The following is a 23924-nucleotide window of genomic DNA, read 5'->3' as shown; positions in this document are numbered from 1 at the left end:
ACAAATAATATGTCTATACTTAACTGCTTAGGTCCCCCACTGGCGTTCCTCTTTGTCCAGTGCCCCCAATGGAAGCTGCGTCCCATAGGGGCATTGTGCGTGCTTGCTCCAGAGCCCCGCTGCTGTGCCTGTAGATAGCAGGACTCGCCCAGAGCTTTGATTAACCACTGGCTTTGATTAACAGCAGCAGGAGTCAATAGTTCCCAGTGCCCCAGCAAAGCCAGTAAGACCCGGAAGTGAGGGGCGAGAAGAGGTGCAGACTTGCAGTGCTGGATCAAATGAGGCCTTAGGTAAGTAAGGAGTGAGGGGGCCAATACCGATGCCTAAACAGTTTTTACCTGAATGCATTTGCTTTAAAACCACTTTAACTATAAAAATACCACTGACTTACAAAAACCATCAGTATTGTGTTACTAAATTCATAACTGGATTAAATTGAAAAACTTTTATATATGTTTATGTCTACAATTTAAAAACTCTTGATACCAATTTAAAGTACCCTTGCTGTGCTAAAAGGCCTTCTTTAATCTAATTCGTAAATTAAAGGAAGATCAAAACGTTCCAAAAGAAAAACCTTGGTAATCCTCATCTAATTGTCATCATTTAGACCCTTATCCATAGCTTTCATCTGCAATCACAATATATGCCCAGGATATTCTGGAATCCAAAAGTTGTAAAGATGAGAGTTTAATATTTCTTCAATTAAAATTTACACAATTTTGTCAAACATCAGACAGAAATGTTTTTTGTGCTTGGGGTCCCTGCACTTTGCAATGTCGTAAAAGACACATCATTTTGACATAACAGATCAAGTATGTCTATTGTATAGAGTAACCCCTTAGCCCAGGGATACTCAAACTACGGCCCTCCAGCTGTTGCGGAACTACACATCCCACGAGGCACTGTAAAACTCTGACATTCACAGACATGACTAGGCATGATGGGAATTGTAGTTCCTGAACAACTGAAGGCCATAGTTTGAAGACCCATGCCTTAGCCATAAAGAAAAAAAAACAGTTACATACAGGAGAAAGACTAGAGAAATTCATACAGAGAAAACGGCAATGCAAAAGGTATCAAACTATAAAAAATACCGACATACCTCCAGCAAGCCAGCCTTCGTAGTCACCACCAACATGTCTGAATGACCTTCATCTTCCATGGTTAACAGCTCATCTATGGGAGATGATGCACGAAACTGGAAAGGTGTGCTTGCTCCCCGGATCTCACCTTTATGGGTCACATAACAGAACTGATAAAACTCTCCATCATCGTTGGGAAGATAGTATCCTAAAAATGTGAAAAAAAGTTCAACATGCTGTTAATTACAAAAGCTTTAGAAATGGTGTTCCTCAAATAGGATACAAATTAAAGGGGTTGTAAAGGTTTGTTTTTTTAATTTCTAAATAAGTTACTTTAAGCTAGTGCATTGTTGGTTCACTTACCTTTTCCTTAGATTTCCCTTCCAAATGTTTTTTTTCTTTGTTTTCTTTGTCTGAATTTCTCACTTCCTGTTCCTCCTCAGTAAGCTGTTCTAAATTACTTTCCACCGCTCAGATGATGGTGGAAAGCTTACTGAGGAGAAACAGGAAGTGAGAAATTCAAACAAAGAAAAAAAACATTTAGAAGGGAAATCCAAGGAAAAGCTAAGTGAACCAACAATGCACTAGCTTAAAGGAACCAATTTAGAAAATAAAAGACGAACCTTTACAACCCCTTTAAATTTTCAATCTTGCTTCTCTGGTGTTTAAATATAAGACCCCTTACACACTGGGGTGGTTGCAGTTGCTATTGCGCTAAAAATAGCACCTGCAAACCGACCTGAAACAGCGGCTGCTGTTTCTGCAGTGTGAAAGCCCCGAGGGCTTTCACACTGGAGTGCTGCGCTAGCAGGACTGCTCCAAAAGTCCGCATTTTTGGAGCGCTCCTCCACCGCTCCTTCCGATTGAAAGCAATGGGAACCACGGCTATACCGCAGAGGCGCATTGCAGGCGGTATTCACCCTTTTTCGGCCGCTAGCGGGGGTAAAACCGCACCGCTAGCGGCCGAATACCCCAAAAATTCCGACGGTAAAGCGCTGCTAAAATAGCAGCGCTTTACCGCCACTGCACCTCCCGCTCCAGGGTGAAAGGGGCCTTACTAGAACAGCTGAACTTTATTTGGTGTTAATCAGATGCACTTTAAATGACAACAGGTGTGTACTGACTCCTATATAACAGGAGTTTAATTGTGATTACTTAATTCTGAATTCTGAACACAGCTACATCCCCAGTTATAAGAGGGTGTGCACACTTATGCAACCACATCATTTTAGTTTTATTTTTACTCCCCCCAAAAGATTTCAGTTTGTTTTTGAAGGTGGAAAAAGTTTTGAAATGTATCTGTCTCTTTTACATCAAAGAAACCCGACATTTGAACAGAGGGTTTTAGACTTTTTATATCCACTGTGTGTGTGTGTGTGTGTGTGTGTGTGTGTGTGTGTGTGTGTGTGTGTGTGTGTGTGTGTGTGTGTGTGTGTGTATATATATAGTAGTAGTGTGGTACCCCAGGGGTGTGGTGACCCAGGATTCTCAACCAGACAGGTTGAGGGGCTCCAGGGTATTTGCTGGTTTAAGTATTTACTAAAATCCACTTTGGGACCTGGAGCCCGGGGATTTCATAGAGATCCGGGTGGGATGAAATCCCCAGTCCTGAGTTCAGGCTGGGTTCACACTACTACACTACTTTCATCCTACTTTGCTCTGTGTTCAATGTTTCCCTATGAGAGCGTCTTGTAGCGTCCTACACAAGTCGGTCCGACTTTGAAAATGCTCCCTGTACTACTTTTGGTCCTACATTGATCCTACTTCAGGCCCATTGAATATCATTGAAGTCGGACCAAAGTAGTATCCTGTTCATGAAAGTAGGATGGATGTAGGACCAATGTAGGATAAATGTTGGACCAATGTAGCAGAGCAAAGTAGGATGAAAGTAGTGTAGTAGTAGGGGGGCATGCGCGGAGGCGTCCAAGATGGCCGCGTAAGCTAGGAGCTCCGCTCTGCCTCAGCCCCACGCCAGCCCTAGCACCGGTTTCACGGCGGTGCCAAGACCCCGGAAGGTCGGATTAGATTGGGGAACGCTCGGTCGAGCCCCCCATGTATAGCGGAGCGGTCCGGAGGGGCCTGGAGGCGAGTTACACGGCGCTAGAGATACAGGCCGATTCCAAGATGGCGGCCGCGCCTCAGCAACAACTACCTCACGCAGGGGGAAACGCTGACCTGAGGCAAGTGATCGCTCCAGCCACTTTAAATTTCCCTCCTTTGCTGGCACAATGCTCTCCAGGTTCCCTAGCTCCCTCAGCAGCTGCCTTGGGCCCCCAGTCAGACTCCACACTGCTACATTACAAGGGCCAGGCACAAGGTGTAATACAGGCCTCACCAGCCTCCATGGCTGCTGGTCACTCAGAATCAGAAATACCTCAGAATGCAGGGGAGCTCTTTTTGAAGTTCTCTGAACTACTTGAACGTGGGTTAGCCCAAACAGCAGTTAACATTACTAAGGAAATACATGCTGACTTCCAGAATCTGGGCTCCAGGATGGAGATCATAGAAAATAAATTGGACATCACTATATCCAGAACCAACCAGAACACTGACCAAATACAATCACTTCAGGAACAACTAGACGTGGCCCTCACTAGAATCGACGACCTCGAAAATCGTTCCAGAAGGGACAATTTTAGGGTGAGGGGTCTCCCTGAATCTGTTACAGACATCCCCAAAGCTATCCAGGACCTCATCAAAAGCATGATCCCCGCTATTGCACCCCACAAGCTGGAGCTGGACAGGGCCCATAGGTCTCTGGGCCCCCTGAGAAAGGATGGATCTCCCAGAGATATTATAGTAAAACCCCATTACTTCTCAGTAAAGGAGGAGGTCATGAGGGCATCCCGTCAGCAACCCCGCATATCCTTTCTGGGTCAGGATATTCAAATCTTTGCTGACATTTCTGCAGCTACTATACAAAAACGCAGATCGCTGAAACCTTTATTGCTGATTTTGTCCCAAAAGGACATCAAATATTGGTGGGGATTTCCGTTTGCCTTAAAATTTGCCTTCAAGGGTAAAACTCACGCCTTTACCACGCTATCTGAAGGAGAAAAAATTTTGCTAGCCTTAAAACTGATCCCACTGGACTCAGCAATGGACACGTCAAACCTTCCACCAGGTCCTTCCAAACGATCCACCCCGGCAAGTCCTTTATCCCCCACTTGGCACACAAGCAAAAGCAGACGCACCAAAGACACCACAAAGACTTGAACTAATCATCATAGCGGTCTCGCCCGCTGTTCTGGAAATTTTCCTCCGCTTGGTGCTTTTAACGGAGGATATTATACCTGTTAGGTATAGTGTATCTGGGTTCTCTATCCGTGGCTGGGGACCCATGAAATACCCGGAAAGGGAAAGAAGGGAAAGGGGAAAGATTTTCTTTTTTTCCTGTTTTGGAGACTGTTTTGTTTTCTAGTTACATGTTCTTTGCACTGACCGTGATCCGTACATTCTACTGTTGAGCCGTGATAGTATATATTTAGAGTGTTATATGATAAGCTACTGTCTTCTTGTTGACTCTAAAGGGTTGATAGGGGCTGAGGCAGTTGCCTTGCACCTCAGATCACACCTGGACGGGGACTATGTCGCTGTCGGGGTTTGGTCCTGTAGCCCGAGTTAAGGGCTACGTTACTGTTTTGTCTGACGAAGGTGGATGGGATCTATCTCCCCTCCATGTTCGTTGTGAAGACATATTTCATATTTTACAATGTATTATTTCTACTTTTGTTTGTTCTTTTATCTTTCTTCTTACTAACCTTTTTTCCTTGATTGCCAGTTCGTGCATGTGTCATCTTACATATAGTGTTCCAGGCCTCGGCTCCGGTCTTGTCTCGCTCTGCTGTCTCCCATGCCTCCATGTCGATGGGGTAAGTTCCAAATTGCACCCACTTTTTTTCCCCAATGACCGCACCACATAACTTGACTTTGCCGAACCTGGTTAGAGTTGCCTCACACAATGTTCAGGGCTTGAATTCGCCCGTCAAGAGAAGGAAGGTGTTTCAGTCCTACCATTCCCGGAGGATGTCAGTTATCTTATTACAAGAGACACATTTTCCGACCACTTACACACCCTCCTTTCTCCATGCGCAATATCCACAATTTTTTCTGGCTAATGCCGAGGATAAAACGAGAGGGGTGGCTATCCTCTTTGCGAAATTTTGCAAATTTAACCCGCTCCTGATTCACAGAGATCCTAATGGTAGATTCTTGTTGGTTAAGGGGGAATTGGATGGACTTCTAGTGTCATTTATTTCATACTATGCTCCCAACAGAGGACAGACCGAATTTTTTAAAACTATGTTTGATACCTTAGTTCCTCTCTTGGAGGGAATGATAGTGTGTGGAGGAGACTCCAACATTGCATTCGACCTAAGCTTGGACAAATCCAGACCTATAGCTACAGCATTGACACGCCCAACTAGAGCTAGCTCACACATAGCAAAACTGATATATCAGCATAACCTGGTAGACATTTGGAGGGAACTCAATCCAAACAAAAAGGACTACTCCCACTATTCTCACCCGCATCGTTCGTACTCTAGGATTGACCATATTTTCATATCTGCTAGACATATTCCCATGGTCACGAAAGCTAACATAACGGACACAGCCCTATCGGACCACTCCATGGTGATTTGCTCGCTACAAACTCAAAACTCAGATTCTCACAAATCACACTGGAAATTAAACGAAACTTTACTACACGACCCTATTGTGGTTTCAGAGATTGATGGGGCCATCAGGGAATATTTTGTACTTAATAGCGTTGAGGGGACCTCGGCCGAGATATTGTGGGCAGCTCACAAAGCTACCATTCGTGGCAGGATCATACAGATAGCCTCTAAAAAAAAGGAAAAGTCTGCGGAGGTGATGAAGCTTGAGAAAGACTTTTTAACCCTGCGCAGACAACATAAGAAGGATCAGACGGCGGTTCAGGCCTCGCAGCTCGACGCCGCTCGACTAGCTTTAAATTTAGCTTTGACAGTTAGGGCGGAACGTTCGCTAAATTGGTCCAGTGCTAGATTTTACTTATATAGGAACAAAATGAACACGATGCTAGCCACCAAGCTCTCGCCGAGGTTTCGTTCGTTCGCTCTACCCAAGATTAAGACCAGGGACGGGACAACAACCCTTAACCCCAAACGCATACTGCAAGAATTTGAAACCTTCTATACCTCCCTTTATCGGGGGTCAGGGATGGCCGGACATTCCGAGATTAATTCCTTTTTGGACCGGTTATTGATCCCGAACCTACAGGAGAGTCATGTAGACTTGATGGAGGCACCGATCTCCATAGAAGAAACTATAGAGGTTATTAAGGGACTTAAGGATGGTTCGGCCCCTGGACCAGATGGTTTCTCAGTCCCATATTACAAGACTTTCTACGAAACCTTGGCTCCTCACCTCACTAAATTCTTTAATTCAAAACGGGGGAGGGAGGGCGGTTCCATGCACCCAAATTTAAATGAGGCATTTATCTCAGTCATCCCCAAACCAGATAAGGACTCGGAGCTCGTTGAAAATTACAGACCTATATCACTAATCAATAACGACTTAAAAATATTGACCAAGATACTAGCCAACAGGTTAAATTCATTTATAAAAATATATATTCATAGGGACCAGGTTGGATTTGTCCCTGGTAGACAGGGCCCTGACCAGGTGAGGCGAGCAATCGATATTATTTCTCTGCTTCAGTCGGGCTGGGATGGGAACCCGCGGCAGGAAGGACTCCTCCTTTCTTTAGACCTACGAAAGGCGTTCGACTCTATAACGTGGGATTACCTCTTTGAGACTCTGCGACGCTGGGGTTTTGGAGAACAATTCCGGGGGTTGTTGAAATCTTTATACTCTGAACCCAGTGCACGGGTCAAATTACAGGGTTTTTTTTCGGGCTCCATTAGTATTGCTAGAGGTACTAGACAGGGCTGTCCATTGTCCCCCTTGATTTTCGCAATAGCGATTGAGACACTTGCTATTGCGATCAGGTCGGATCCGGATATTAGGGGGGTATCTTGCGGCTCCCAAATCCATAAATGCGCTCTCTTTGCAGACGACCTTCTTCTGTATATCTCTTCCCCGACCACCTCTCTTCCAATTCTTTGCAACTTATTGGAGTCCTTCGGGAAAATATCGGGTTTGCGGGTGAATTGGAATAAATCTCAAGCCTTAAACATTTCCACCCTCCCCTCGGTGATCAATCACTTGAAACCCTATTATGAGTTCCAGTGGGCCGAATCATCCATTCGTTACCTAGGCATAAACCTTACAACCAAAATTGAACATCTCTACCAGGCTAATTATCCACCTATATTTCGGAAACTAGAGCTAGACTTACAGACGTGGGCTCGACACAAACTTTCGTGGACAGGTAGGGTTAATGCAGTCAAAATGACTCTCCTACCAAGGTTACTCTACTTGTTCAGATCTCTACCAATAGCGGTTAAAAAAGACCAACTCCGTTCACTACAGAGTAAAATTCTGAAATTCATTTGGGAGGGCAAAGGTTATAGAGTGGCACAAAATGTCCTTTACGGGCTCAGAACACAAGGAGGTCTTGGACTACCAAATCTGTTTAAATACTACCAAGCAGCCAGACTAGCACAATTTTCTGCTATTTTTGCGGAATGTGAAAAACCAGAGTGGATAGATATGGAAGGTTTTGCGATCCCTAGCCTCTCAATAGAGAGCCTTTTTTGGTCATCACAAAAATCTAGACCTTCGATACTGTCCCCTACATTGTCGCAATCTTTTAGACTCTGGGATGGCCTGAGACACCTTCCTTCTTTAGTCTCGGAGACTAAGCCTTTGACACGGATCTTTCTCAACCCACAGTTTCCTATAGGGATGGACATTTCAGCTTTCCAATGGTGGCTGGACAAAGGGATCTATAGAATAGGCGACTTTTTGACAGCCACGGGCCCACTTTCACTGGAGCATTGTGTGAGGACACTTGATTTACCGCTATCGGAAAGAGCCCGGCACTCCCAAATTTCTAACTTTGTTTCATCCCACTGGTCTGACAATTTCAGGCACGCAACTCTTACTAGTTACGAAAGTTGGTGTAAACAAATGAAGGAACACAAGGGGGGAATATCCATATTATACAGAGCTCTGTCCGAGGTTTCCACAAAATTCTCATACATGGAGGCATGGGAGAGGGATCTGCGGATGACCTGGGACCTGAATAGATAGCACAAGGTAGGTTTGAAAACTTTCAAAGGTCTAGTGAATACTTCCTTAGCTGAAGCTAACATAAAGGTTCTGATGCGGTGGTACCTGGTACCCAGTAGATTGGCTGCGATGTTTCCTACGTCTTCCCCATTATGCTTTCGCAACTGTCAAACGCATGGCACGATGCTACACGTTTGGTGGGAGTGTCCCAGAATCAGGGGATTCTGGAACAGAATCTTTTGCCTTATCAGAAAAGTTACGGGAGTACAGGTGGAGAAATCCCCGCATATCGCTCTGCTAGCTTCCGAAATTCCTCGAGTCTCCAAACCCATACAAAAACTGATAGCTTTCATGCTCATAGGAGCTAAAACCACTCTAGCGGCAGCCTGGAAGCAACCTAGGGTCTCGTTCTTAGCAGCTAAGGGGAAGATTTCATGGATCATGACGCAGGAAAAAATGGTCAGCTCTATCTCCAATACCAGGGATAGTTTTGATGCCATATGGGAACCTTGGGCCAGACATGTGGGCGTTTCCCTATCACCGGGTCAGGTTCTGACCCCCTCAGGTACTTAATTGGACTACTGGCAATCAACTCTTTTCTTATTGGTTCTTTCCCTTTTTTTATTTTTTTTTTTTTTTTTTTCTTCTCTTTCTTCCTTTTTTCCTTTCCTTCTCCTACGGTCATGATACCTTTAGTACAAGACACGCTTTGAGATGTTTGTTTTAGTTATTATACTAGTCTTTTAATAGACGACACTTTCGGGGGAACACCCTGGGGGAGGGGGAGAGTTTGGTTGGGGAGTGGGAGGTTCTTCTACTCACACATCCCTTAGGATACGTCAGGAGGTCTAGAGTTCCTCTCAACATTTTGAGCGGGGTCCGAGGTTATCTAGGGTCACAAAAGTCTCTCATCGTTATTAAATTTTGCTATCCTTTTATCCGACACAGTATGCTCCCTTTACGGGGTGTCGGTTGAGACTCTGTACGAAAAGCGTTGTTTTGGATCCTCGTCCCTCTTCAACTCTGGCTACACATAGATGGGTAGGAGATCTCCTACGGGGACATTAATTTATATTTTTATTACTCTCTCTTCATGATGCTAGATTAACTTAAGATGTACATTGAAATTTGGACTGTATCTTCATTATTTATTGATCGCTATTTCTTTTTTTTTGTTGTTTTTTTTTTTTTGTTTTTTTTTTCTTCTTGAATGATATGTACTGAGTGCTTCATGCTATACTTTGTATGATTTTACTTCTTCATTAATAAAATAAAACTTTAAATTGAAAGTAGTGTAGTAGTGTGAACCCAGCCTTAGAGGTGATCAGCACACTGATTGTGCAGGTGTGTGTGGGCCTGATAGACTCAGGACCAGCATTCTGGGCTCCACCCTCCCCAGGAGTCCAGGCTTGCAAGGGAGAACTCAGAGAGTGCAGGTGTGCACTGTGAAGTGGCTAGAGAAGCTGGAGAGTGCAGGCTGCACTGTGAAACCCCAGAGACCTGAGTCTAAGGTTGCTGACAGGAGTCAGGAGAGCTCCATGCTGGAGCCTGAGCAGTTGTGCTACTGCTGACAAGAGCCAGATGGCTTGGTATTTTCTTTGGCACGTATAAGCCAGGAGGCTGAAGGTACAGTTCTGTGTGGACAAGTGAAAACCCCCTGCGTGGGAAACCTATGTTTGGATTTTGTTTATTTTTGCCTTTTCAATAAAAGTGGGCCAACAAGCCCTTAAACATAGTTCCGGACTGGCGTGAATCGCTTAAAATCGCATATCCCACTTGAGCTAAACACCCCCAATATTACTTAGATATATATATATATATATATATATATCTATCTATCTATCTATCTATCTATCTATCTATCACTTCCTAATCCCAGCTAGCCTCAGTTTTGTAGCAATCAGACCATAGGAACAGAGGGAAGAGACCGGTGTCCCATGCTGTACTCAAAGAAATTGATTTTACTGGGACACTCTAATCATTAGGACAGGAGGAGTGATCAAATGGGGCACTGCTGTGACCCTGCTGTCTAGAAGACCCTTAATAAGACCAGAAATTCTGTCTATAAAATCTGACATATCACCTGATGGGGCAGAAAATTCCTTTGGATAGAAAAGGGAGGCTGGTTTGGCACATGGGCCAGCTGAATAGCCAGAGGAAGGCAGGAAGTAATAGGACAACCAGAGAAAAAGTACCTCCTCTGAATGGATAAACTATCACTCCTAATGAAGCCAAGCTGAGCCTGAGCTAGAAAGTCCATCTGCCAAGCTTGTGAAATAATGCCCCCATAGGGGTACTTATTGCAACTTGTAGAATATCTATTAGCTTGCCAAGTATCATAGAGATGTATAGGCGATATATTTATTTAACATTGACAATTTTGGTCTTTATTTGTTTAAATTAAAGTGGTTGTATATTTTTTTTTTTTTTAACTTTCACCTACAGGTAAGCCTATAATAAGGCTTACCTGTAGGTAAAAAAAAAATCTCCTAAACCTTTACGGTTTAGGAAATATTCCCCTTGCAATGAGCCGCTGAATGCAGAGGCGCATGCGACGGACCTTGCCGGAAAGAAGTCTCCCGCGCACATGTGCGGGAGTGATGACATCGCAGCTCCAGCCACTCAGAGCGTTGGAGCCGCGATACCTGGAAGACATGGCGAGGCAAGAGGTCATCTCCCTCAGCGTGGACCAGGTAAGTTACGGATGCATCTTTCTAAGGCAAGTATTTCATAATGCGCTAGTATGCGGTGCATACTAGCTCATTATGCCTTTTTCTTTACAGGTTTAAAGAAAAAAATAAGTTCAGCGGGTTTACTACCGCTTTAATTACCATAATTTGTTCCTCCATTTTTAAGTTAGGCTGATCTGATCTGTGTGACAGTTTTTCTTTATGTCATTTTAAACAAGATTCTTTTAGAGGGGTTCTCAAGACCCCCACTGCAGTAGAAGAGGGAGGGGTGATATCTCGATGCCAAGCACTTTTAGGCCCCAGTAATCTAGATATTGCCAGCAGGAAAGAGCCAGGAGATATTAGCAGAAGAAGCAGGACTGCAGCCACAGTGACTCCATTGAGAACAAGGCAGCACAGGTGCAGTAAATGCCAAGCACCAAATGGGGGATGTGCACAGGGACAGTAGGTCTGATACCAGTAGAAATGATTGGTGCCAAGTTTTAATAAGCCTAAGCACGCCTGACTCCCTGCTGCGACCACTGAAAGAATGCAACATTACAGGTCGGTTCTTTCATCCAGCAGGGTTTGGTTACAGGCCTCAAAGGTACAGCAGGAATCTTGTTTAAAGAATCTTCTTGGTGGTATATCATCATTCAGAGAAAGACAGAGAGAGGCATCCATCAAAGAAGGTAAGCTTATCTCAGTAAAAGGGAAGAGGTCTGTCACCCAAGGACACTAGCAAACAAAACGAGACTAGCGAGAAGTGGGAGGCGTTCTATATAGAAGAAGGATATCCCTGTAAACTTTTTTTTTTTTTTGCCAGTTTAAAATCACTTGAAAGCAGCTGCATATAAACCAGTCATAATAATTAAAGAGCCTGTGTCCCTTACTGGACGACTAAGAAAACTTTTTATAAAAATATTTTCCTAAGTTACAAATAGTAAATCCTAGCTTGCTGCCTAAAGTCTGCCAAAGCACTGGAGGTATGGCGAAATCTATACCAATGGCTCTCAATGAAACTGTAAATCGTACATAACAGGTACCAGTCCAGGAGGCGGCATACACCTCCTGAGATTTAACCATATGTATTCCAGCAGATTTTTTTTAAAAGCTTTTCCTGGAGTTCATCTTAAAAAGGAGAAGTTGGGGGTATAGGAAAAAAAAACCTTCATACTCACCTCTATGCCCCATGTCAGCTCTAAGTCCCGGAACTGAGCGATCACATGGCTGCTGATCGCCAAGTTTTCAAGTCTGCTTTGAGCGGAGAGCATTGTTAGTCACTGCTTACCACCCTGCTCCCCCCAACGCTCACTGAGGCACCAGGCTGGAGAGGGGGCAGGCGCATCTGGCTATACCTCGCACTGAAAGCCGAAGCAAGCTGTTAATCAGACAGCTGAGTGGATCCAGACAATATGGTCAGGATCCTTCCCGAGCCTGGACTGGCTCTGTGACGTCTATTGCCCTCCATCAGCTGACTATGGGTCACAGGAGAGCAAAAGTAAGTACATGTGACTCATAAGAGAAGCATGACGAAAAAAGCTTTAGGCTGGGTTCACACTACTACACTACTTTCATCCTACTTTGCTCTGCTACATTGGTCCTACATTTATCCTACATTGGTCCTACATCCATCCTACTTTCATGAACAGGATACTACTTTGGTCCGACTTCAATGATATTCAATGGGTTGAAGTAGGATCAATGTAGGACCAAAAGTAGTACAGGGAGCATTTTCAAAGTCGGACCGACTTGTGTAGGACCAGTTAAGACGGCTCTCATAGGGAAACTGATTTTCACACGTCATGCTACATGAGGCTCCCAATGTAGGACCATTTGTCGGACAAGTGTGAACCCAGCCTTAGCCTGGGTTCACACTACTACACTACTTTCATCCTACTTTGCTCTGCTACATTGGTCCTACATTCAGGCTGGGTTCACACTACTACACTACTTTCATCCTACTTTGCTCTGTGTTCAATGTTTCCCTATGAGAGCGTCTTGTAGCGTCCTACACAAGTCGGTCCGACTTTGAAAATGCTCCCTGTACTACTTTTGGTCCTACATTGATCCTACTTCAGGCCCATTGAATATCATTGAAGTCGGACCAAAGTAGTATCCTGTTCATGAAAGTAGGATGGATGTAGGACCAATGTAGGATAAATGTAGGACCAATGTAGCAGAGCAAAGTAGGATGAAAGTAGTGTAGTAGTGTGAACCCAGCCTTATCCTACATTGGTCCTACATCCATCCTACTTTCATGAACAGGATACTACTTTGGTCCGACTTCAATGATATTCAATGGGCCTGAAGTAGGATCAATGTAGGACCAAAAGTAGTACAGGGAGCATTTTTAGGCTGGGTTCACACTACTACACTACTTTCATCCTACTTTGCTCTGCTACATTGGTCCTACATTTATCCTACATTGGTCCTACATCCATCCTACTTTCATGAACAGGATACTACTTTGGTCCGACTTCAATGATATTCAATGGGCCTGAAGTAGGATCAATGTAGGACCAAAAGTAGTACAGGGAGCATTTTCAAAGTCGGACCGACTTGTGTAGGACGCTACAAGACGCTCTCATAGGGAAACATTGAACACAGAGCAAAGTAGGATGAAAGTAGTGTAGTAGTGTGAACCCAGCCTTAGCCATACTTTTCTTTTAACAGGTTCCCTTTAGGGATGGGTTAAAATCCTCTAGCAAAAATAGTTAATCTGTCATAGAAACACATGATTGGGCAGGAGGGATGTATACATAGTGGCTATATTACCAAGCTGTCAAGCATACTGAAGGAATTTTATGGATAAGGAGAACATGAAATGGCATTTCTATTCCAGGAACCAGGTACTTTGGGTTGTATTAGCACAAATATTTATCCAGGAACACAGGAAAGCTCTTTAGCACATTTTGTCTGGGTACTTTTGGACATTTTCACATTGCAAGCATTTCGCACAGCCCCTAGGAATGGGACACTTTAGCAGCAGCTATTTAAAACATAAAAAACTGCAGATTTTCTATCAACAAGTTTGGCCAAGTATTAATTTAGTCTGCAAGTTTTCGGAAAACACCATATTCAAGAAATCCCTGCACAAAATCACAATCAAAGGCCATGTGCTGGCTATGGAGAGCTGGTATGTTAAAACAGGAGAAAGGATTTCATTCAGAAATACAACTGGAACAACATTTCATTGCAACCAAGTTTAAAATGAGCAGACTGCCATGTGGATATCACAAACAGAGCTAAATTCAAAAAGGAACAGAAATGTAAACCTTAAAGTGGTTCTAGAGGCAGACGGTTTTTACCCTAATGCATAAAAAATAAAAAATACAAAAAAAACTTCTGTTTGCAGCTACCCCTCCCCCTAGTGAGCTAGTGAGGAAGTATCAGGGCTGAGCCGCACTCAGTGTGTCAATGGGCACAGAGTACGGCTCAGGAGTAAGCCTGCATGAGTGCCCCAAAACAAGCGGCTTGCTCTGAGAGCAATAGGCGGGGAAAGGGGTACTGGCGGGGGGCCTGAGAACAGGGGGATCAGGGCTGCACAGAGCAGGCAAGTATACACTGTTTGCTTTTGTTTTGTTTTTTATTATTACCTTCACAATCACTTTAAAGTCTAACTGAAGGGAAAACGATTTTTTCCCTTTTTTTTCCATTTTTGATTTAGTAAGGGAGGGTTATAACCCCTGTTGGGTTTTCTTGCCCCCCCCCCCCCCATCTGTGCCTCAGAGGGGAGATTTTCTTTCACCTACTGTCCTATAGCCGAAAGAGGAAGTGAGAAGAAATCCCTACATAGTGAGGGAATCCTGGCATGTCATCAGGGCCACCAGAACCAGTGTCCCCATTGGAAGATTTCTCCTCTATTACTGTTCTGGTGTCAACACAAAATTTGGGATTTTCTTTTATTTTCACTATCGGTGAAAATGGAAAACAGGAGTAAGAACAGTACAAATAGAGATGGTGAATATCTCTAACGGGGGCACAGGCAGCAATAAAAACGTGACAGGTGATCTACTTCCTGTCCACTATCCTAAACTAGAAATAGTTGTGCTTTTAAATACACTTTAAGGTGATTGCAATCTAATGATATACTATAATCAAACATGAAAATCGACTCAAATTACAACATTATTGATGGGCAGCTTGGATGTTTATCATGGTGGTCACTGGTCATCTGCAGTTGATTGTCCCACTGGAATGGACAGAAATATCTTTTGACTGGTACCAATTTCTCTCACTGGTAATATTTCCACCAATTCCAAAGCCTGGGTTGACTCTGATGCCCAAGAACGAATGTCTTGTGAAGGTATGACAAATCTCCAAATAGAGATCTAATCCAACCAGAACTTAACCTGCTGACCTTCAGATGGTGGCACAGGAGAGGGGTTAGATAGATCTATGAACTCCTTACTATCGACAGTGTTAAAGTGGTAACCCACATTTACATAATCCGTTATGTCTCTTTATGCAGTAACCCCCCCCCCCCGTTCTGTGTCCTCCTTTACCGTATCTCACATCGGCTCCCGGCACTAATGTGACCGGCCGTGTCTCCTCTGTCCATCTGACGTAAGCAGCGGGAGGGGCAGAGGATCCCTCGCTGACGTCAGCAGGACACAAGGAGGAGAGGATAGGAGGAGACATGGCTGGTCACGTGATCGTCGGGAGCCACTTTGAGATACGGTAAGGGAGGATTTTTTTTAATAAAACAAAGACAGGGGGGCACTGCATAAAGAGACAGAATGGATGGTATACAGCTAAATGTGTTATTCCTGCAGCAGGAGGGGGATGTGGCAGCACAGTCACTAGGTGACACGCAGAGAGGGGGGAACAGAGGATGACACACAGGAGAGCAGGCTGCAGATGACGGAGTGTCAGGGCTCAGCAGCTGTGATTATCATGGTCAGTTTACATAGGGGAGGGGAGAAACTGTCAGGATCCGCCTGGTTTTTTATGTGTTACAGGGGTCCAAATTACAGCTGTATAAAATGCTTTAAAGAAGCAGGATCCATTGTTTTTTTTGGGTTAACAAAACACTTTAAATCCTTTCAATAGCTACAAGAACACTGGCAATTACTAGCTGCATAATACATCTGGTACATCCAAAGCAACCATCATGTTCGTTGCTTGCTTCAATGTCAGGAAGAATCGCCTAAGCGTCTGACCCCTTTCTAAAATGGCTACTGGAAGGATCACCAACTAAAAGGCCTAGTCTCTGACTTCTACGCATTCCTGACTGACCTGACAGCCATATAAGAGCATAAGCCAGGGCCAAAATGGGCAGCAAGCCTAGGCAGAAACCCTGATCACGCTATCTGGAGCAAGATCTGGTTGGCTTCTTCCAAGTGCTCTTGGAACATCTTTGCCCAAGAAAATGTTTATAAAACTATTCTTGCTGTGGTATACGACCCCTGACCACTTATCCAAGCTCACTCCTTCAGTGTCACCTATGTGCTTCCAAGGCTGCAGGCAACAAGGCACTCCCCTCACTCTACTCCACTTCTGGCGGACCTACCCCAAGCGATCCGGTTCTGCACATAAGTCTACAACATGTCCTAGATGTCTCTATCTGGAATACCCTGGGAAGCATTATTGCATGAACCGACTCCATCCCTCACCAAATCAAAAGAAAGCTGGTGGGGTTTGTGCTCCAAGCTGCCCAGACTTCAGCTAGAGTACAGAGACAACCATTTCTCAACTTCATGTCAAGTTAAGCATAGGCTTCATGGAACTATGGTGGATTAAAAGCTCACCTCCATTCTGGATGATACCTACCCTAAGTTCCTAAAAGTCTGGGATCCTTGGATCACATACAGTACCCAAGAGAACATAGACTGCACCTTGCTTTCTGTGTGACCATATCTACTTGCTGCAGACACGATAACCTGGTCGGACCGCGCAGGAGATCCCGCTGTCAACATCCCTTTTGAATGCTCAGAAATTAACGATCTTGGAACTGCAAAAGATCACTGCTCCCAGGACCTTATAGGAGCTTGTACCAAAAGTTTCTAAACAATTTTATAATTTGTATGAATCTGACAACAGGTAAGTGAACAAAAGAAAGTAGCCAGAAACAATGGAATTTCAAGAAACAAAGCTGGAAAAAAGAACCAATAGATTTTTCTTCCAATTGCTCAATGTGGGCGAGGATAGGATAAAAACATGGTGCTGAGAATGACAGCCTACAGGGAGACTACGTGGTATCTCAGTACTTAGCAAACACTAGAGCACAGCATGTTCTATATAAGGAAGCAGGATGTCAAAGAAAGGTTATTTTAATTAGAACTTCAGGTATAGACATTGTTCTTAGTTACATTGATTCAGCTTGGACCAATGTAACTATGCATATACCATACATGTGGGGATCCTCATGGAAATCAAGAAATCACTGTAGTAGATACTGCCAATCCAGTGATCTCCACTAGTTTCCAGGCCCGAGTGCAAAGCAGATGCCCTGCTACATTCTGAACACAGAGTGGGCCGGCTGCTCGGCATGAGTACCATTCAAAGATCACCTTGCATTTTCCCAATAAATGAAAAGCGCTCTCCGATTGGAAAAGATGGAGAGACAGGCCCAATGGTCAACCTCCTGAATTCAGAATGCTGCAGAGCAGCCTCATGGTACAGGACCCAGAAGCTAGGAGGTCACTGGATCTAGAGGGATCCCAAAGTATGGTATATGAATATATACATTGGACCAAGCTTGACAATTAGAACGATGTAACAAATGCCCATACCTGGAATTCTTCTTTAAAGGTTGTAAAGGTACAAGAAACAACTATTACATACCTCAAGTTCATGAGCTTAATAACTGTTCATCATATTGAATTTGAAAAAAAAAAAAAAAAAAAAAAATATGTGATGAACAACTGCCTGATTCATTTCTGTTGGTTCCAGTGCATTTGCGCTAAATGCGCCATTTTATTAAAAAATAGCTCTACAAGCTTTGCCAAATTACAGGTCAGCTGCATGTTGCACTTGTGAAGATCAAGGAAATACTACTGTTTTAGTGCCTGATTGTAACCGCATGCTTTTGTAACTTGGCTCACTCATGTCTCATATGGACATTTAATACAGAACTTTATAAAACTCTGCTTTTATGCATGTGAAAAAAATGGGCTGCTCAGTATATCCATCCAAACTCAGTTTATGACCTAACCGCTAGTTTACACAGGTGGAAGCACCCAGCTGTTATTGGACAACAGTTCAAGACTTAGCTGGGGTGCTCAATGAACAGGTGAATTATCTGGGGACACACAATAACAAACTCAAGCCAAGAATACAGGAAAAAAAGGTCTAAAAAACACATAAAAAGCATTACAAAAAAAAGTCAGAATAGGGGAAACATAAATGTAACTATTTAAACACAAAAGTTTCCATAGTCTTTTTATAGTCTTTTGTGCCATTATACATGTTTACATTAGACCTGTAATTTTGTATTAGATATAATAATGCAAGATAAAGACATGTAGAAAGGGAAGTATGGTGTTTGTATTTTTCAGTATTTAACCTTTTCGCTGCCAGAGCCATTTTTGCACACGTAAAAAAAAAAAAAAAAAAAAAAAAAATGAAGACATAAAGATGACGTAAACCCCCCAAACATTATATATTTTCTGAAAGGAGACACCCTAGAGAATAAAATAGTGGTAGTTCCAATTCTTTTGATGTCACACGATATTACTGCAAAGGTTTCAGTGAAAAACACACCAAGGTAAATATTAGGGCAAACAAACCCAGTAATTATTTTGGTAAAATATAAAAGACAAGATTGCGCTGAGTAAATAGATACACAACATGCCAAACCTTAAATTTGTGTGTGCCCACAAAGCCCCCTAATTAGGTGTCAGTTTAGTGTTATGGAGGAGGTTTTGTGCTGGAATTATTGCTCTCACTCTGACATGCACAGTGATATGTAACATGTGTATAGCAATCAACGTTTTCATGCGTAGGTGCCCCCAATGCAAGCGTTTACGTCCGTACGTGTGTGTTCGTGTAGATGTGGAGGTGGGGGGGGGGGCCCTCACAAAAAATAAATTGGGGTGGGGGCGGGGGTTGGGGGAGATTTTATGTGCTTGGGTGTAACTTTTTTTTTTTGCAAAAAAAAAAAAAGTTTCCTTAATTTTTTTATGACATAGGGGACGTGATGATTTTTTTAAGTGACAAGTTCTCTTTAAGATATGCAGGGTCAGGCCCTGCATATCTCCTTTAGACTACACTGAATGTTTTGCAATGCGGATCGCATTGTAAAACATTCCTTCCCGGCTAAGCTAGCCAGGGACATTTAGATGCTGACCCGGAAGTGAGGTCATGGAGCGCTGCCGCCCGAATGCTCTCACCCGACAGGCAGGAGTCTGCAGCAAAAGGGTTAAGGTTTATAGTACAACTATAGGCAATACTTTTTTTTTTTTTGGATAGCATAAGGGAAAGTTCTAACCCGTGTCAGTTTTTTTTACCTTCACTTCCTGTCCCATAACTAAGAAGTGAGAAGAAATCCCTGCAAATTAAGGAAATTCATTGGGCCCCCCCCCCCCAGGTCATCAGAACTAGTGTCCCCATTGGAAGATTTCCCCTCCATTATTGTCCTGGGGACAACCCAAAATGTTGGTTTCCTTTTACTTTCACTTTTGATGATAACGGTAAAACAGGACAGAGGGTGAATTTCCCCAACGGTGGCAGAGGTAGTAATAAAAACCCAACAGGTGTTTTAATCCATCTCTAATGCCGCGTACACACGATCATTTTTCGGCTTGTAAAAAAAAGAGATTTTTAATACAGCTTACCTGTAAAATCTTTTTCTTGGAGTACATCACGGGACACAGAGCGGCATTCATTACTATATGGGTTATATGGAGTACCTTCAGGTGATGGACACTGGCAATCTTCAAACAGGAAATGCCCCTCCCTATATAACCCCCTCCCATAGGAGGAGTACCTCAGTTTTGTAGCAAGCAGTATGCCTCCCAAAATGGTCCCCAAAAGAGGGGTGGGAGCTCTGTGTCCCGTGATGTACTCCAAGAAAAAGATTTTACAGGTAAGCTGTATTAAAAATCTCTTTTTCTTTATCGTACATCACGGGACACAGAGCGGCATTCATTACTATATGGGATGTCCCAAAGCAATGCTTACAATGAGGGGAGGGAGAACATCTCCAAGACAAAAGGATTTAATTTAGAGATATACTCAAATCATAATAAATCCAACTTAGTTGAGAAAAATAATTTTAAATTTAACTCAAAAACGGGGAGCCCCCGGGAATCCGAGGGTCTCAAACTGCAGCCTGCAGCACTGCCTGCCCAAAGGCTGTATCCGTATTCCTTCTTACGTCCAACTGGTAGAATTTTGTAAACGTGTGGACAGAAGACCAGGTTGCCGCCTTGCAAACTTGAGCCATAGAGATCTGGTGGTGTGCTGCCCAGGAGGCGCCCATGGCCCTAGTAGAATGAGCCTTTAATGATACTGGAGGAGGCAACCCTTTCAAGCCGTAGGCCTGAGTGATTAACTGCTTAATCCACCTTGAGATGGTGGACTTTGCAGCTGCCTGCCCTTTCTTGGGCCCATCCGGTAAAATGAACAACACATCTGTTTTCCGGATCTTCTCTGTAGCCTTAAGATAGGCCTTCATGGCCCTGACAATATCCAAGGTATGCAGCAACCCTTCCTTTTTGGAAGTAGGTTTAGGAAAGAAGGATGGTAATACCAAATCCTGGTTTAGATGAAAACTGGATATAACCTTCGGTAGGAAGGAAGGATGAGGGCGGAGAACGACCTTGTCCTTATGAAAAATAAGATATGGTTCCTTACAGGATAAGGCCGCCAGTTCCGATACTCTTCTTGCGGAAACTATGGCGACCAAAAATACTAACTTCCTTGTCAGTAAAACCAAAGGAATTTCAGCCAACGGCTCAAAAGGTTGTTTCTGTAAACTTGACAGAACAAGATTTAAATCCCACGGACAAAGCGGGGATTTAACTGGAGGATTAATACGTAAGACCCCTTAAAGGAAGGTCTTAACCAGCGAGTGGGTGGCCAGCGGCCGCTGAAACCACACTGACAAAGCTGAAATCTGTCCTTTGTTTGTGCTTAATGCCAGTCCTTTATCCACTCCTAGCTGGAGAAAACTTAATACTCTATCGATGGTAAACTTGCGAGAAAGCCATAGCTTGGACTCACACCAGCCTACATAGGCCTTCCAGACCCTGTAATAAATCACCCTAGAGACCGGTTTCCTGGCTCTGATTAGGGTAGAGATTACTTTCTGAGACAGACCTCTACCCCTGAGAATCAGGGATTCAGCTTCCAGGCCGTCAAATTTAGATGCCGTAAGGCAGGGTGGAGGATCGGACCTTGCGATAGCAGGTCTGGACGTAGAGGAAGAGTCCAAGGGTCTCCCACTACCATCTTTAGGATCAGTGAGTACCATGCCCTTCTGGGCCATGCTGGAGCTACCAGGATGACTGGTATGTGCTCCACCCTGATCCTGCGCAGCAGGCGGGGTAGTAACTGGAGCGGGGGGAAAGCATAAAGAAGTTTGAACTGATGCCAAGGACAAACCAGCGCATCGGTTCCGCAGGCCATCGGATCCCTTGAGCGGGATATGAACCTGTCTAGCTTCTTGTTGAGTCTCGATGCCATGACATCCACGTCCGGCACTCCCCATCTTTGGCAGAGTGCTTGAAAGATTTGTGGATGTAGAGACCATTCCCCCGGCAATAGAGTCTGGCGGCTTAAGAAGTCCGCCTGAAAGTTGTCCACTTCTGGAATGAATATTGCCGATATGCAGGGCACATGAGCCTCTGCCCATAGGAGAATCAAGCTCACCTCTCTGGGCGGCTTGACTCCTGGTTCCCCCCTGGTGATTTATGTATGCCACGGCCGTGGCATTGTCTGATTGAATTCTCACCGGGAACCCCTGCAATTTTGACGTCCAAGCCCTGAGGGCTAGTCGAGCAGCTCTGAGCTCCAAGATGTTGATGGGCAACTGCCTCTCTGGCTTTGCCCAAGTACCTTGGCGAGTGCAACCATCCAAAATTGCTCCCCAGCCCGTCAGGCTGGCGTCTGTGGTTACTATCTTCCAAGCCACTGGGCTGAAAGACTTCCCCTTCAGTAGATTCTGAGGGTCTAACCACCAACACAGACTTTGTCGGACTCTTGATGAGAGCGGCAACGGGATATCCAAGGCCTGTGGCCTCCTGCTCCATGCTGACAGGATGGCTGTCTGCAGGATGCGAGTGTGGCTCTGGGCGTACGGTACCGCCTCGAATGTGGCCACCATCTTGCCTAGTAACCTCATACATAGGCGAATAGTCGGTTCTTTCTTGCTTAAAACCAGTAGGATTAATTCCTTGATGGCTTTGACCTTCATCAGAGGTAGAAACACCCTTTGTTGTTCTGTGTCTAATCTCATGCCGAGATATTCCAACTGCCTTGTGGGCTGGAATGCTGACTTTTCTCGATTTAGGACCCAGCCGAACCTCTCGAGGTATTGGACCGTGAGGGCCACTGCTCGTTCCAAGCCAGGAGACGAGTGATCTATGACTAGGAGGTCGTCCAGGTATGCTAGGATCGTGACCCCTTGAATCCTTAGCTTGGCTAGGATTGGAGCTAGGACCTTCGTGAACACCCGGGGGGCCGTAGCCAACCCGAAGGGAAGCGCCACGAATTGGAAATGACGCAAAGCCACCATAAAGCGTAGATATCTTTGATGTGGCTGATAAATTGGAACATGAAGGTAGGCATCCTTTATGTCTATGGACACCATGAAGTCGTCCTTTTGGAGTGTGGCAGCTGCTGACCGCACGGATTCCATCCGAAACGAGCGGACCTTTAGGTATGCATTTACCATCTTTAGGTCCAAAATTGGCCTGACATCTCCATTGGACTTTGGGATGATGAATAGGTTGGAGTAGAAACCCAGCCCCTGTTCCAGGACTGGTACCTCTACTATTACTTCCTGGGAGAGTAGATGATTTAATGCCGTCACTAATGCGGCTCCCTTCTCCGGATCGTTTGGAATCATTGACTCCTGGAAATGAGGAGGAGGAAACCTTAGGAAGTCTAATTTGTAGCCCGTGGCCACGGAAGACCGTACCCACTTGTCGGGAATGCTGGCTTCCCAAACCTCTGAAAAGAGACGCAGCCTTCCCCCCACCTTCATGGGTGGGGGCGCCCCTTCATAAGGTCGGCTTGGGGGCTGGTTTTGCTGGTTTGCGAAACCACTGCTTCCTGCCTCTAGCAGCCTGTCCCTGCGATTTGCTGTTGAAGCTGAAGTTTGCTTTCGCAGGAGGCCGTCGATACTGTTTGGCATTAGAGGGCCCCTGCCCAGTGGAGTACTGTCGTTTAAACGCAGGCCCCTGAAACTTCTTCTTAGTTGGCAAAAGAGTGCTTTTGCCGCTTGAAATGGTCTGAATGTATTTATCCAGGTCTTCTCCGAAGAGTCGTCCTCCATGGAAGGAGAACCCTACCAGGAGCTTCTTGCATGGGGGCTCGGCCTCCCAGCTCTTTAACCATAAGAGTCTTCTCATATGGATAAGGGATAACGATACACGTGACGCTTGCTGGATAGAATCCTTAATCGCGTCTACCGTAAAGCGTATGGCCCTAGGGACATCCGAAAATTCTTCTGCCTGCTGGGCAGGAATAAGTTTAAGCATCTGCTTAGTTTGATCCGATAATGCTTGAGCAACCCCAATCGCAGCCACAGCTGGCTGCACTACTGCCCCTGCAGTAGTGAAGGAGTTCTTAAGTAGTGCTTCCAAGCGTTTATCAACCGGATCCTTGAACACCTGTATGTTTTCTACAGGGCATGTTAAAGATTTGTTAACACATGAGATGGCTGCGTCCACCGCAGGGGTAGCCCATCTCTTGGAAAATTTATCTTCCATAGGATATAGGGCAGAGAATCTTTTAGGTGGTAAAAAGATCTTATCTGGCTTGCTCCAATCTTGGAACAAAACTTCCTCTAGCAGAGGATGGATCGGAAACACTGCATTGTTTT

General features: G+C 44.5%; 1 protein-coding gene across 3 annotated transcripts in view; it reads right to left on the bottom strand.

The window, feature by feature from the left end:
• TAX1BP1 (Tax1 binding protein 1) overlaps positions 1-23924 on the bottom strand; it is a 166970-nt gene that overhangs the window by 96397 nt on the left and 46649 nt on the right. For all 3 annotated transcript variants that reach the window (XM_040352923.1, XM_040352921.1, XM_040352922.1), the window contains exon 4: positions 1103-1290. In XM_040352923.1, coding sequence (XP_040208857.1) covers positions 1103-1290 — 188 coding nt within the window. The remainder of the gene's footprint in view (positions 1-1102; positions 1291-23924) is intronic.

The sequence above is a fragment of the Rana temporaria genome, chromosome 5, assembly GCF_905171775.1.
Source record: "Rana temporaria chromosome 5, aRanTem1.1, whole genome shotgun sequence".
Lineage (NCBI taxonomy): Eukaryota > Metazoa > Chordata > Amphibia > Anura > Ranidae > Rana > Rana temporaria.
Note: the sequence above shows the minus strand (reverse complement) of the source record. Positions and strands in the feature narration are given on the sequence as shown.